This window comes from Hemitrygon akajei, chromosome 3 (assembly GCF_048418815.1).
Source record: "Hemitrygon akajei chromosome 3, sHemAka1.3, whole genome shotgun sequence".
NCBI lineage: Eukaryota > Metazoa > Chordata > Chondrichthyes > Myliobatiformes > Dasyatidae > Hemitrygon > Hemitrygon akajei.
In genome coordinates, this window is record NC_133126.1 from 187,015,332 (window position 1) to 187,032,186 (window position 16,855).

The following is a 16,855-nucleotide window of genomic DNA, read 5'->3' on the forward strand; positions in this document are numbered from 1 at the left end:
CAAATAGAGAAAAAACTTTCTTTTAAAAAAGTCAATAAATAATACTGAGAACATAAGTTATAGGTCCCTTGAAAGTGAGTCCATAGGTTGTGGAATCTATTCAGAATTGAGGTGAGTGAAGTTATCCATGATGGTTTAGGAGCCTAATGGTTGAAGGGTAATAACTGTTCTAGAACCTGGTAGTGTGAGTCCTGAGGCTCCTGCTTCTCCTTCCTAATGGCAGCAGTGAGAAGAGAGCATGGCTTGGGTAGTGGGGGTCTTTGCTGAATTCCTGCGACAGTGCTCCTTGTAGCTGTGCTTGGTGAAGGGGAGGACTTCCCCTGTGATGGGCTCGGCTATATCCACCACTTTTTGTAGGATTTTCCATTCATGGCCACTGATATTTCCAACCCAGGTCGTGATGTAACCAATCAGGATACTCTCAATTGTGCATTTATTATTTTTTTCCCCAAATTTTAGATGACAGGCTGAATCTGTGTGAATTTCTAAGAAAGTTAAGACGAGTTAATGTCAGCTAAGATCTTCCAAAAATATTACGTTTTGCAATGGTACCTGCATTTTTTGACATCTGAATTGCTTCTCTTAAATATTTTTGTTATGCTTAGTTTATGTTTTAGAACTTTTTTTTATCCATCTCTGTACAAAGTCCAGCCAAAGTTTACAAGACAGACTCCAATTTTAAGTAGAAAAATGTTACCTGTATTTTGGCATTCTTAACTCAGTTGTCAATGTCTGTGGATCTGCAAAGCAAATTATAAACAGTCTCACTCAAAGCTGTTCATAAACATAGAAACATAGAAAATAGGTGCAGGAGTTGGCCATTTGGCCCTTTGAGCCTGCACTGCTATTCAGTATGATCATGGCTGATCATCCAGCTCAGAACCCTGTACCTGCTTTCTCTCCATACCCCCTGATCCCTTTAGCCACAAGGGCCATATCTAACTTCTTAAATATAGCCAATGAACCGGCCTCAACTGTTTCCTGTGGCAGAGAATTCCACAGATTCACCACTCTCTGTGTGAAGAAGTTTTTCCTCATCTCGGTCCTAAAAGGCTTCCCCTTTATCCTTAAACTGTGACCCCTTGTTCTGGACTTCCCCAACATCGGAAACAATCTTCCTGCATCTAGCCTGTCCAATCCCTTTAGAATTTTATACGTTTCAGTAAGATCCCCCCTCAATCTTCTAAATTCCAGTGAGTATAAGCCTAGTCGATCCAGTCTTTCTTCATATGAAAGTCCTGCCATTCCAAAAATCAATCTGGTGAACCTTCTCTGTACTCCCTCTATGGCAAGAATGTCTTTCCTCAGATTAGGGGACCAAAACTGTACACAATACTCTAGGTGCGGTCTCACCAAGGCCTTGTACAACTGCAGTAGAACCTCCCTGCTCCTGTACTCAAATCCTTTTGCTATGAATGCCAACGTACCATTTGCCTTTTTCACCACCTGCTGTACCTGCATGCCCACCTTCAATGACTGGTGTACAATGACACCCAGGTCTCGTTGCATCTCCCCTTTTCCTAATCGGCCACCGTTCAGATAATAATCTGTTTTCCTGTTCTTGCAACCAAAGTGGATAACCTCACATTTATCCACATTAAATTGCATCTGCCATGAATTTGCCCACTCACCTAACCTATCCAAGTCACCCTGCATCCTCCTCACAGCTAACACCGCCGCCCAGCTTCGTGTCATCCGCAAACTTGGAGATGCTGCATTTAATTCCCTCGTCTAAATCATTAATATATATTGTAAACAACTGGGGTCCCAGCACTGAGCCTTGCGGTACCCCACTAGTCACTGCCTGCCATTCTGAAAAGGTCCCATTTACTCCCACTCTTTGCTTCCTGTCTGCCAACCAATTCTCTATCCACATCAATACCATACCCCCAATACCATGTGCTTTGTTTGCACAATAATATCCTGTGTGGGACCTTGTCAAAAACCTTTTGAAAATCTAAATATACCACATCCACTGGCTCTCCCCTATCCACTCTACTAGTTACATCTTCAAAAAATTCTGTAAGATTTGTCAGACATGATTTTCCTTTCACAAATCCATGCTGACTTTGTCCGATGATTTCACCTCTTTCCAAATGTGCTGTTATCACATCTTTGATAACCGACTCTAGCATTCCCCACCACCGATGTCAGACTAAGACCATAAGACATAGGAGGAGAATTAGGCCTTTCATCCCATCAGGTCTCCTCCTTTTATTATTTACCAAGTCTGCTTTGGCAGCACTTTCCAAATTTGCAGTCCCTATCAGCAAGGAGGATAAAGGCAGCAGGAACTGGGGAGTAACACCACCGACAAATAATACAACCATTCGGAATAATCCCTTCATCATAACTGGGCCTAAGTGTTCAATGCCAGTATGGGACCACTTCCACCAATAATCTTGTGAATGCTGCATCTCAATGATGCTGCTGGTAAGTTTTGTATTGCACCTGTGCCTACATGCCACAACAAGGCCAAACTCAGGATGGGGTGTGACAAACTCATATTCTGTCTGGGTAGCCTCCAACCTAATGACATGAACATTGATTTCTCTAACCTTCACTAATTACTCACCTTTCCTCTTTTTCCATTCCCCATTCTCATTACCATCTCAACCCTTCTCTGCTCCTCACCTACCCATTGCCTCCTTCTGGATCCTCTCCTCCTTCCCTTTCTTCCTTGGTCTACTATCCACTCTTACCAGATTCCTTCTTCTACAGCCCTTCATCTCTTCCACCTATCATCCCCATCCCCCCCCCCCCCCCACCCAGACCCCAGACTGCCATCTTCCCCGTCACTTGGTTTGATTTATTATCTGCCAGCTTGTACTCCTCCCCCCACTCTCTTATTCTGGCTTCTGTCCCCTTCCTTTACAGTCCTGGTGAAAGGTCTTGGCCCGAAACGTTGGTTGTTCCCCTCCCTTGACTTGTTGAGATCCTCCAGCATTTTGTGTGTTGTTCAAAATTCCCAACACCTGCAGAATCTCTTTATTCTAGGGAACAATTAGGGAAGGGCAGCAATGTTAAGGGAATAAATTTATTAATAAATAATAACAGTAGAGGATCGAAATGTAGCAACTTGTGAGTCAAGGGACGATGATAAAGCTATGCGTGCATTGATAAGAATGAAATGATCTCAGAAGGCAACAGCCAGCGCCAAATCGGACCCGCCACGCGTGGCCCCAAAAGGACACAATGAGGAAGGGACGTCTGCGCGATGACGTCACGGCGGCGGGGTGGGCGGGAGGACGTTCCCAGGGTGCCGTGCGGCAGGCGGCGAGCCATCTTGCAGTAAGAGGGGCAGGGAGAGAGGGAGAGGGAGAGAAACAGCCGGCCTGCACCCGGGTCGTTGCGTGAGAGTCAGCGGGGTGGGCTCTCCTATCCCACCCCCCATCATAAATAAATAAAGAAGCCCCCCCTCCCCCGAGTTTCTAACCTCCTCTCCCCGCCTAAACGGCCTGTGCAGCGGCTGCCGGGGTTGGTGGGTGGGTTCAGCCAGCGTGTGTCCGGTTGAGTGAGGTGAAGGCCCCGGCTCCAGGCAGGGAGGTACTTTACTCGCTCCCCTCCTCAACCACCCCGTCGTTTTCCCTCCCTCTCTCCCCATTCCACACCGTCTCCGGCCCATTTGCACGGCAGAGGGAGGTGGTGGACGATGGCACCGCTCGGCTAGTCAGGACAAGAACCTACCCCCCTCCATTTCTTCTGCCCCACTCTTGTTCCCCCCCCCCCACTCGCCGGCCGGCCGGCTCGCCCTCCCTCCGTCCAGTCAGCCGGGGGCCCCTGAGTTCCCCTGTCCCCGGATAGGAGGAGGAGGAGGAAGACGCTACTAGTTCTGGGGGAGGGAGGAGTGGGGTAGGCGGTGTTTCATCTGCGACACCGGCCCGGCCTTCCATTCTTTTTATTGCTAGTTGGGGGGAGAAGAGAGATCAGTTAGCGAGAGAGCAGCGGCTGAATTCCACCCCCCTTCGCCCACCCCGGGTAGGGCAGGCTCACGGAGCCCGGCTGTTGCACCCCTTCCTCCTCCCCTCCCCTTCCTTTCCCTCTCGGACCAGAAGGTGGGGAGGGGAGCCCAGCCCGTGAGATAGACGGTGAAAGCGCCGTGTGACTAACGACGAGCTCTAGAGTCACCCACATACGCTTTGCCCGAGCTGCCGCAGCAAGAAGTGGGACTCCGGGACGAGAGACACCTCATCCGAGCGAAACCCAGAGAGGAGCAGCAGACATGGTTATTCTCCGCGGCTGTCGCATTTTCGGTGTGTGAGAGCGGGGCAGTTTAACCCCCTCGCCTACAGGACAACCTACTGACTCTCGGAGATTTATTTGCCTATTTATCATTTTCACTCTGCTGGGATATTTCCACTGCAACGAGAAGATGGTTTCCCTGACCGACTGTGAATTGTTATAGAAGAGTGTTTCAGCAACACTTAGAGCAGGTCCGTCGAATTTATACTCGTGGTTGTGTTTCCAGCTTTCGAGCGGCGGAGGGGCGAAAGAGAGGTGAGAGGAGCGGTCCTGAAGGTATTTCTTACAGTTTCACGATGCCGGTTAAAAAGAAGAGCGGTTTCCAGATCACCAGCGTGACCACGGCTCAAGTGGCGGCCAGCAGCATCACCGAGGATACCGAGAGCCTGGAAGACCCGGACGAGTCCCGCACCGAGGACATCTCCTCCGAGATCTTTGACGTGTCGTCCCGGGCCACGGACTACGAGCACGCCGAAGTGTGCGACCGCAGTTCGTCCGACGAGACCCTCAACAATGTGGGTGAGGCGGACACCCCCGGGGCGCTCTCGCCCAACATCCCTCACGACCGGGAGAGTTTCGGGGGCCGGCTCCCCTCAATGGGGGCAGGAGGAGGCGGCGGGACGGTTGCCCCGCTCCCTGCCAGCGGGCCCGCCACGGCCTCGGGACCCACGCCGACCGCTTCCGCGTCGATGAGCGGCACCTCCGCCGGAGGGACGGCCATGCAGCCGGCGGTAACTTGCACCTCGCGGTTCAGGGTGATCAAGTTGGACCACGGCTCGGGCGAGCCTTTCCGCCGGGGACGGTGGATTTGCACCGAGTTTTATGACCGCGATTCGGACAGCACGATGCTGGCAAGGTCGGCCGACAACATCAGACCCAACGCCAGCAGCAGCAGCATTGCCTTGGAGCAGTCATGCGCCGACAGGGACAGTGGCCTGGGCGCCACGATCAGCTCCGTTCAGTCCATGCACGTCGCCGATTCCCAGGCTGACACTTCCATCAGTGTCACGGTAGCGCAGTTAGCTCAGACTGATGTACTTCAGAGTCAAAGTTTCGTGAAAGGCCAGCAGCCTCCAAGCGGGCTTCCAGTGACTCAAGCTGCATCCGGCACTCAAATCTATACGCCTGCGGTGGGCGCTCAGCAACATCATTCGCAGAACAGCTTGGGGCAGCTCAGTGCTCTGCAAACGGGGATTAATGGTATGGCCATCCAGTCAGCCAGCGCCTCAAGCTCCCAGACTAATGTAGCTGCTAATGTACACGCTTCGCAAGCTAAACAGTTTCAGTTTTCTCACGTTCCACATTTACTACCGTCTCAATCAACTGTTCCCAACAGCCACGCAGAATACGTGCAACATCTGCCTGCCATGCAGGGTCTGGGAACTATCCAGCAGTCTTCGCCAGGTACAGTAATTCAGAACACTGCGGCTATGAGCCTGCCAGCTGGTCATGTGACAAGTCAGGGTCCTTCACCAGCCATGCAGTCACCAGGCAGTGGAACTCAGGTTGCAACAGTGCTACCCCAGAACAGTGATTTGGACAGTCAGAGTGGCCTAGGGAAACAGAATACTCGGCAGGGTCCTACAAAGGGTCTGATCCTGCAGCAGCCAAGTTTGGGGTCGCCAGGTGTTCAGCAACATTTAGCCCAGCAGCATCAGGCTCTGGGTCTGCAGCCTGGAATGATCAGTCAGGTGCCTGGGTTACCCACTGTGGCTGCTGGCATCCAAAATGTGCCTAGTACTGGCGTTTCAAGTGTGCCTGGTGTGACACCTAATGTGTGTGCTGCGTCTGTTACAATGCCAAGTGTTCCAGCAACAATGGTTCAGTCCCAGCAAAGTACACAGACACCAATGGCTGGGAGTACTGGGCTAATACAACCTGTGATGCAAGGTTCAATCAACTTATCTTCAATCATGTCACAGACCAACCTGTTTCAGACACAGCAAGGTACAGGTCACCTAGAGGAGAGACGGAATTCAGAACAGCTTGTACCTCAGACTTCTCAGTCTGGTGAAAGCAAGTCCTTCATGAAGCCTCTAATTCCAGAAATTCTTGGTAACCCTTTGAATTTGCAAGTGGCCAGTCCAATGAACACCCTCACAAATTCTGTGTTCTCAATACCAATACCAATTGATGGAGATGAAGACAGGTATGGTTATTCTGTGAATAAGCACTTGTTCTTATTGTATCAGGATACTATGTTGAATGAAAATGTAATGTTTACCTATATGTGTTGGGCTGTGATTTCATGTGTACCAGTACTCTGATTGTTCAGGATGACATGAATTGTGTTTGGGGATAGATTGTGAGTCTATAGAAGTCTTCACAGCTGAGCCTAGTCACTGTATTTTCCAGCCTACAGAAGTGGGAATGCTTTGTTTTCCCTTTGGGATATGTAGAGGCAGATTTAGTACCTAATGCTGCCACCTGACTTAAACAGCAAAGACAAGGGATCAAAGATGTCTTGTTCTGAAATGAACTAGCAGCATTTTGTGCCTGTGTTGATTGAGGAGAGATCCAGGAAATTGATTATCACAATGAATCTTGTCTAATGACCACCTTTTGGGACTGATATCAGATGGTCTACACAAGCAGGTGCCAGGCTCTTCAAGAGCCAAGTCCAATTCCATTTATGGTTTGAAATTGCATGGAGTGCACAGTAGATATATTGCCTTGCTTTAAAAAAAGACTTTATTCACTTGTGGAGGGAATAAATCACTTCAAAAATGTTATTGTTATTTTTAGATTGAAATATTTAAGCTTTGATCTATGTAATATATATATAACTATATGAACCACAGTTATGGTTAAAATCCAACATTTTTATATTTATCTAGCTATTAGTGCTTCTGTGAGGCATACTTGATATGTAAACATCTTAAGCTGTTAAAATTTGAAATTTGTTAGACTGATTTTAAATATAGGTTATGTTGCTGTATCTAGTTAATTAAGCAACTTCGTTTGGCAATAATTTAATCTGACATTCTGATGCATTACTCTACATCTGAGTGTCACGGTATTGATTTTGGTTTGGTTTCTCTAGACTTTAGATAGTGTCTGGTAATTGACATTATTTCATTTTGTTGCAGAAAGATAATTTATTCAATTTTGTCCATTGTTTTAAACAATTGTGCATGATTCTGATACATGAACCTCATTTTGAACATTTTCTTTTGTTGGTTAGGGAATCACTTTTTGATAATTGTTCCTTATGGTATGGCAAAAAAGTAAACAGGAAGCTTTAGGCCTGAGGTAACAATTCATTAATCTATAAACCTTGGCTAATCAAACACACAAAAAAATCTGTTTTAAAATTTGTATTCATTTCTTGCTGGTATATTGTGATACTTCGGCCTTTGTTTAAGAGTTGATTATTTGTTGTGTGCTAGAATTTTTAACACCAGTTTCTTAAGGCTCAAATTTAGCTGAATTCATTTTTGTTCTCCTTAAGCAGACATTTGAACCAGGCACTTAAATACGTTGATCTTCAGGCCTAGATACCCCAAAGCCTGTAGGTCATGCTCATTCTCTAAGTTTCTACTGTTGCAATTTAAAATTTAAATTTAATGTACGGTATATAAGATGATTCCACTGCCACCACACGAGAAAAAAGAATGAATTTTATTCACATCTCTTAGCTCTATCACATTTGGAACTAATCTTTAGTCTGGATTTTGCCTTTGACTCATTCATTTTGCAATGACTGTGATCTTCCATATTTCTAGTCATTAACAGACTGCCAGTATGCTGTTGGGTTACCAGTTGTGGTTACCCACTTTTAGTGCATTCAACTAAGGTGTTAATTTTCAGCGCCATTGGCTTGTATGTGCAGAGAAAAGTGACATAGTTTTTAACAGACCTCCATAATTAACAGACTTGTCTGGTTTGGGAGAAGTATTATTTCTGGAGTAAAATTGTACTTTGACCGCCAATACTCATTCAAAACAGGATGAACCAGTGAAGGGCAAACTTCAGTTGCATCAGATGTGTTCTGTGTACCAACATATATGCATTGGATTTTGAATATCTATAAAACTAAAGAATTGCTAATAGTTGGTGTTCTGACCTAGTTAAGCTGTCTGCTGGCATTAAAACAGCTGTGCAGTTTTGGTAAGAACCCTTGTTTTGCATATGTCCATTGGAAAAGGGTAATTGGTATATTGTAATTTATTAAGTTGTAATCGGTTATTACTATAGTCTTTAAAGCAGTGTTGCTTTAAAACTGCGAAACAATTTAGCAGATAAGCAAAAAAAAAAATTTTTTGGAGACTAGTATTGTGTATGGGTCCAGTGTTGTCCCAGATTTCAAGTTTTTTTAATTTGCACTTGTTTCAGGATTGTGGGTGTTTAGGGAAGATAAATGTATATTAACAATTCCTTTTGAAAATGCCGATGAGCAACTTGCAGTCCTCCTGAATATACTTCACAGTGCTTGGTTAGGCATTTCCTATGTTTAAACTGTGATGCTGAAGAAATAGTGGTATGCATTCAGTGGCCACTTTATTAGGTAAATGCTCGTTCATGCAAATATCTAGTCAGCCAATCATGTGGCAGCAACTCACTACATAAAAGCATACAGAAATGGTTGAGGTTCAGATGTTTTTCATACCAAATATCAGAATGGGGAAGCTATGTGATCTAAGTGACTGACTGTGAAATGATTTGTTGGTGCCAGATGGGGTGTTTTGAGTATCTCAGAGCTCTTGGGATTTTCATTCTCAACAGTCACTAGACTTCACAGAGAATGGTGCAGAAAATGTAAGCAAGCGGCAGTTCTGTGAGAATAAATGCCTTGTTACTGAGAGACAATAAAAAATCTGCAGATGCAGGAATTCCAAGCAACAGACACAAAATGTTGGAGGAACTAAGCAGGCCAGGCAGTGTCTGTGAGCAAAAAATTACAGTTGACATTTATGGCTGAGACCCTTTGGCAGGACTGGAGAAGGGTCTCAACCTGACACATAGGCTGTACTTTTTTCCATAGATGCTGCCTGGCCTGCTGAGTTCCTCCAGCATTTTGTATGTGTTGCTTATTAATGAGAGTGTGCAGAGGAGAATGGCCAGACAGATTCAAGCTGACAGTGAGGTCACACTAACTCAAATAATCATGCATTACAACAGTGGTGTGCAGAAGTGCATCTCTGAATGCACAACACATTAAACCTGGAATGGATGCGCTACAGTAGCAGAAGACCCACGAGCATACACTTTGGACACTTCAGCTACAGGAGACACCTAATAAAGTGGCCACTAAATGTATTTCCAAGTCAGGATTTTGTGCAGTTTGAGTTGGCAGGGAGTGCTAGGCCCCTCTGCCTTCTGCCCTCATCTTTCTTGTGGTGGAGTTTGTTGGTTTTTGAGGTGCTGTTGAGTAACCCAGGCAAGTAAATTACAGTACATTGCAATCATGGTGTGTCAGCATTGGAGAGAACGACTACTTAGTGCAATGGATAGTGTAAGAGTCCAGCTTTCTTATTTGTTTGATTTTACTTGAGAGAGGTCACCAACGTTGGAATACCTTCACACATGTGCAATGGGAATTTGTATGTTTGTAATCCCTTTATTAATATATCAATTGTATTTTGTTCATACTATTAATATTAATAAAAAGATTGAAAGAGAGAGAATACCTTCACAGGTCCATGGACTCTGTCCTTCGTTAAGTACCCCAGCATGTTCTAGACTTGTGGTAGTTTTGACTACATCTGATAAACCCAAGGTGTAGCTTGGTGTAAATATATAAACTTTGCACTATCTATAGAAGAATGTAAACAATGTATAAGAAGTAATTTTGAGTTGCATCAAAATGATTAGTGTAGTCAGTTTACTGAAACAAGGTACAGATCTTAAAGTTATTAGTAATAGGTTTCCTTTCACTGAATGTATTATAGTGTTCTGAGTGTGTTAATTTAGTGAGAATGAGAGGGGGGATATTGAAGAACCTGTTCTTGATGATTTAAGCTTGTGCATAGAATAATTTTTTTGGTTTGGGACAGCAAATTGTGGATAAAACACTGCTTTTTCTATTTTGTGAATACTGAAGGTCATGCAGTGCCATTCTCTGAGACAGGAGCCAGTGGTATTGTCTTGGCCAGTACTTTCCCTGCTGTAACTTTTTCTGAAATGGAAACAATTGCATATCTTGAATGTGGTGCAATCTCAGGCAAAGGAAGGTACTGTATATCATCTTATTCCCCCAAGGGAAGTGCTATTTCTTATTCTCATCCTAGTTACAGAGGTTATAAGGTTGTAAACTTAAGGTTTACATTTACAGCAGTTATGTGCATCAGTCATTTCAATTGTGAAATGTATGTCTGAATAGCTGCTATCGTTTGGCAGATACAACACATGGAAATAAGGATATGGTATAGATAATTTTATGGAGCTCAATAGCCTCCGTGAACTCTGGGCTGCATTCCAAGATTACATTAGATGGTTGCAATTGTGAACCCACTCTAACAAATGCAGAGTATTCATGAAAATCTCTGGCCTATTTATATCTTCCAGTTAGAAGTTACTAAGTGGAGTAGTTTCTATAAATTACCATCAGTGCACAAAATGCACTGTCAGTTTGTCATCGAACATCTCTGGAAAATAAAGCATGGTCACAATTTTTTAGAAATTATGTTTTTGCCTTTCATCTGTAAGGGGTTGATTCAAAAGCTCTCGGATAATATTTTTTAAGGAAGGAATGTAAACATTACTGTGTACTCATAAAGGATTCATATCTGATCATGGGTGGCCTGGAAAATTTTGTCCTTTTTCACTTTGAAGTTAAGTTTTTTCCCTGAATTTTATGGCCACTTCTGGTGATAAATCCATCCAAAATTCCTGGAACTAGTGCTGTCTTTCTCTTTCCAATCCCACTATCCAGTTTTCATCCCCTTCTCCCCTTGCTGATTCAATCTTTGCCGCCTCCAATGCCAACTGTTCTTTGTCACTAAAATAGTGAATGTCAGCTGGCCATGTTACAGAGGATCCATCATTCTTTAGCTTAGTCCTCACTTCTGAATATTCACCTAATTGCACATTCTGTTGGAAATTTCCAGATAACAGTTATAAATTGGTTTGGTTTGTTTTAACTTTGGTTGTTGGAACTAAGTTGCCCTAGGTAAATGCTGTGTTCTTTTCTGTAAGTCAATAAGTAAGATCCAGATTGCAAGTTAATGCAAGGAAATTATACTACTTAAACTCAGCATCTCTACTAGAGCATAGTCCACAGATAGCAGCTCACCAAAGTCCTCTACCCTGTGTCTATCTTTGTCCCCAGGTGTCTTCTAGGCAACACTTCTTTCTCTCCCAGGGTAAGGTTTTGGAGCTTCTGTTGGTGTTTCTGAACCTTTTTTTATGGGATGGGGTTGCTAGTCCCTTGCCTTCCCTTCCTTTCACATCTGGGACTGTCCATGGCGGAGTTAAGTGTGCATATTAATATGAAGTGTTTGGTCATGGATGAGGAATGCGTATGTAGCATACTAAGAAAGGAAGTGCTGGCATTCAAAAGGGTCCAGAGGAGGTTTGGGAGAATGATTTTGGGGGTGAAAGGGTTAACATATCAGGAACATTTGATGGCTCTGGGCCTGTACCCACTGGAGTTTAGAAGGATGAGGGAATCTTATTGAAACCTATTGAATATTGAAATGCTTAGATAGAATGGATGTGGAGAAGGTGATTCCTATAGTCGGGGGGGGGGGGGGGGTGGAGTTCAGCCTCAGAATACAAAGAAATCCTTTAGAATGGAGATGAGGAATTTCTTTAGCCAGGGGGTGTAGAATCTGTGGAATTCATTGCTAAAGACAACTTTGGAGACCAAACCATTAGATGTATTTGAAGCAGAGGTTGATAGGTTCTTGATGATTAAGGGCTTCAAAGGTTACAGGGAGAAGATAGGAGAATTAAGTTCAGAGGGGTAATAAATCAGCCATGATTGAATGGCCAAATAGACTCAATAGGCCAACTGGCCTAATTCAGCTCTTATGTTTTATATGTGCTTCCTTAAAATGTGTTGCTGTTTCAGTGGAGTTATGCTAAAGAACTTATTTATAAAATTTATCATTGCTTCTAGTGGAAGGACCTGCAAATATAATTCCTTTTAGAAAAGTAAGGTTGCTGTGAAGAGATTCACTGCTCTACTTGTCTCAGATTGTTCTTTGTAGTTTTTTTTTATTTAACCTGGCTCTTTTGTTTGTGAAGAATCTTTTGTAATGGCTGCCTTCCTGTTCCCAACGCTTTCTTCTGGTATTCTTTAAGGAACTTTCCGTGGCATTTTCTAGTCTTGTTGTTAAGGTTGTAGCTTTAGCAATAACCTTTTCATTTCACAACCATCTTCCTTGATCTCCCTTTCTGCTCCCTAATTTGTCAAGCTGTTTGCCCAAACTCTAGTACCAGGTTGAATACAAGTTTCCAGTGAATATTGGAGCAATAAAAATTGTTTTTAGTCTATTTTCTAGCTGCCAGGATCAAAAACATTCGAAGGTTCAATTCTAACTCTTGATATGACGGCTCAACTGGATGAGCTATGCACCAGATCTGTGCCATCACTAAACCTGTCTCCATAGCATCATCTGATGCTGCCCTATTTCCAGCTGAAATCTTGACCCATTCCTTTACATCTGCTGGGGCTGAACCAAAGCATATTCTACTGTCATGAATTTTGAAGTCCCTTTCTTGATTTGCCTTTCCCTTTCTCCAAAATCCTCCTTGAACCATGTCAGCCAGGATATCTGTACTCCAATTCATCCCACTTTTCAAATACTTCTCAGTTGCTAGTTAAAACTCCTTCCCTAACCATCTCTGCCTTTCCTGCTCTTTGCTGTTTTGAGAGTCCCTTTGTTTTTGACTAAGTTTTTTCATCTTATTACCTCCAAATTTTTCTTAATCGTTCTTGTGGCACCTTTAGGATTATTTGCTACATTGACATATTTACACATGAGTAAAACAATGTTTCTATGATTTATTATAGTTTGTGAATTAATAGAATTTAATGTGGCTTTTGCGCAAATGTATGTTCCAAAGGCCAGAAGTCCAAGGACCTTTGTTAGATACTACAGACTACAGGTGTTTTGCTAGGTTGTCAAATTTACGATTAACAGCCACTTGTGTTGCCTATGGCAACACCCATAAGCAGTTTTGTTACTTAAAACTAGCCTTAACATCGCTGTCAAGTTGTGCAACTGTCTCAAAGACTTTGTTCTGCAGGACACTTGGTGAAGCAATTTTCATTTGCACATTAAGCAACTTTATTTTGGCTTGGTATTTCACTGCTTTGGCAGCACTTGGTGCATTAGTTTGACAAAGAAGCCAACAGTAACCAGCACGGCATCTAGAAGGAAAGACAATCCAAAGGAGTAGTATAAGGTTGGGGTTCAAGTGGGAGTGTTTCGGAGGGAGTTCCAGAGAGCCAAGGATAAGTGTTCTACCATCAGAAAGGGAGGCTCCAAACCTTCCAGACATTTGTGCTTAGGTTCATGACGCTGGAATGACCTTGTGGCAGGCATAACTAGGAATAGTGGCAAGTGAGAATAATTGCATTGAATGTTTTGAATACAAGATCCTCAACTAGAGTAATCTATTTTTGTAAAACTTAGTCTTGTAATTGGCTGAACATGTTGAATTTGAATATTAATGATGGAGATGACAGCAGATTGGTCTTGTCGAGCAAAGCATTTGCAGTTTAAAACATGGCAGTGACTATAAACATAGAGATTCTGCAGATGCTGGAAATCCAAGTATCATACAAAATGCAGGAGAAGCTCAACAGGTCAGGTAGTGTCTATGGAAATGAATAAATGATTGATGTTTCAGGCAAAGGCCTTTAATTAGGCCTGGCATCAACACTTCAGGCTGAGACCCTTCGTCAAGGTTGACATTGATGTTTCGAGCAAAGGCCCTCCACCAGAACTGGCATTGACGCTTCGTGCTGAGACCCTTTGTCAGGATGCCTGATTATTCCTTTCCATAGAGGCTGCCTGACCTACTGAGTTACTCGAGCATTTTGTATGGTTATTTTGTTATCCTGGCTTTGTCCAATTTAAAATATCAGGCCCCCTGTCATGAGGATTGAAAACTGATTTCAAAAACTGGTATGTAGTAGGAACTGCTTTAGAGTGGCATTATGAATTTGTGAATTCTTAAACAATTTGAAATTTTAACCTGAACAAGTCTATTCTGACCTCGAATAGAAAAGTTTGATCCCAATTTTATGTTTGTACATTGTCCCGTCATCAAATTGTAGCTGGGTTGATGACTACTGAGCTTAGCTTAGATTCATGATGTATGTGGAAGAAGTTAAATAACAGTTGTTCATGAATTTCCAGACTGAAATATGGCACCTGACAATTTCAAATATTATTTAGCTCTTGCCTTCAGTCTGTAAATTCCACATGTTTAGATGAACTCTTCTGAACCCACAAGCTGTTGGATGGAAAATGACATAAAGACATTTGCAAATTGAACCATTTTGATTGGAGAATAATCCTTCAGATATCATTGCCTCAGAAGATTCCAATACCATTATAAAATGGTAAGTTTATAAAACTTAAAAGGCATCTTCTGAATCAGATAAGCCCAACACTGGACTCCAACACAGCCTGGAATGATGCCACTTTGCTGCAGTTTAATTTTAAGTTAAGGCAAGTTTGTCTACTGCAGAGATAATGCTGTGAATATTGCAAGTCATTTGGAAATTTATAAAATGTATTAAGTTCAGCCTGTTCTATTATTTTTAAAGTTGGTCAATTTGAATCTAGTATCTAGCCACATTTGATTTTGCTGTGAATATTAACTGATTAATTTGTTAACATTTTACACTGCTCATCGTGACCCAAAAGAAGCAATTCCGATTTAGTACTTAGTCCCCATGCCAGAACGTCTGATATTATTTGCACTGTATTCTTACTTATCATTAACCTAGTATCTTCATGGTCATCGTTGATTTGTACCTTTTTATTGCATTGGTCTGTTTGTCTATTCAGTAGTTTGGATTTATAAACCAATCCTATTTGAGGAAGCTCAACAGAATCACAATGGTAGAAATTAGAACACTGGGCTGTCACTATTAGAGAAATTAAATTTAAAGCAGTTGTCCATAGATTTATTAGACTTCGTCAAATATACATTATTATTGTCTGAATAGTTAGTATTAGTCTATATTTGGTCATTTACTATTAATTTTGAAATTTGTAACCTGAATATTTTTAATTATACCTGGTATTCCAGTAAGCTATTTAGTGTTGAGTTGCAAAATGTATTATAGTCCGGACAACAGTACTGTAGCATGCGATGACTTTGCCCTTTTCTGCATTTATTCTTTGTACTGTGCCCAATACCTGTAGAAAAGCAGGTGTGGATTCAGCAAGAAAGAAATTTGTTAGATTCTTGAAAGTACTTTTAAGAATTGTCCAGTGCTTCAGTGTACAAAAAAAATGGTTTAATTAACTTCTGCATTTTGTCTTGGTGAATTTAAAGTGGAGGGTAGTTAACTCATTTAACAAGTGTGTAGTTTATTTAATGAACATTTAAATCACTAAGGTGTTTACTGAGCAGGTAACTTTCTTGTATTTTAATTCTTTTAGAGCCAAATAAAATGGATAGTACTGCTTCACTATGGCATTTCACACGGAACAATACGTTTTGTAATTTGTTCTGAATCGTTACTGATAGGTCACCATTGCAAATAGGCTGTAGTGTTTACTGTGGTTTGATTTTTGATTTGAAGTTGAATATAGACAGGCTGCCTTTTGAATTCAGATTTAGAACCATTTCAGGACCACCTTCCCCTCTGCCAACAGATTTTTATATAATCCATATCTTGCTTTTACACTGTAATTTTTAATTTGCAGTAATTGTCTTGCATTGTTTTGCTAATAAAATAAAAAAACATGACATATGTCAGTGGTAATAAAGCTGATTTTGATTTTTAACATTAGTTTTGAATTCTCAATACAGAAATTCACAGTGGGACTTCTGGGTGGGTAGTAAAATAACTCTTAAGAGATACAAATTACTTGGGGCTAGTGCATTTGCAGATCTTCAACATGGATTGGAAATGCCTTTAGAGGAGAATTCCAGTTGAAGATCAACTATTGCTTTTGTTCCCCACTAGTTGAATTTGTTAGCAACTTGAATGGGAAAGAGGAAGAAATGATACAGCCCAACTAGCACCAGACTCTGAATAAAAGTGAGTGCTTGGCAGGAAGTGTAATTGTAATGCAATTAAAAGAATTCAGGGGTGTTGTGCTGTTATCTTGACATGCCACACTTCAGATTTTGTATTTGCCAGTATTCAAGGGGTTCACTTAAAGTCTGGATAGTGTACAGCGGCAACATCTTGTATTTATTTAGTGCCTTTAATGTCAGGTACTCCACATGAGCATGACAAAATAGAAGTTGACACAGCCTCTTACAGAGGAATTGGGTAAGGACCAAAATTTTGGTGAAAGAGTAGTAACGTTTAAAGCAGGTAGAAGGGATTGGGGAGGTGTTTGGCAACTGACGGTGAAGATGCCTACACTCAGAGGTCACTTTATTAGGTAACTCCTGTACCTCATAAAATAACTGTGGTCTTCTGCTGCTGTAGCCCATCCACCTCAGAGTTTGATGTATTGTGCATTCAGAG

At 42.4% G+C, this 16,855-nt stretch overlaps 1 protein-coding gene across 3 annotated transcripts in view; it reads left to right on the forward strand.

Moving 5' to 3' along the window:
• Window positions 1-3,277: 3,277 nt before the first annotated feature.
• The window catches only part of tsc22d2 (TSC22 domain family 2), a 91,456-nt gene continuing 77,878 nt past the window's right edge, over window positions 3,278-16,855 (forward strand). The window contains exon 1 of one of the 3 annotated variants that reach the window (XM_073041587.1): window positions 3,278-6,391. In XM_073041587.1, coding sequence (XP_072897688.1) covers window positions 4,539-6,391 — 1,853 coding nt within the window. In that variant the 5' untranslated portion in view covers window positions 3,278-4,538. The remainder of the gene's footprint in view (window positions 6,392-16,855) is intronic. The other 2 variants (XM_073041585.1, XM_073041586.1) reach the window with 2 other exon arrangements.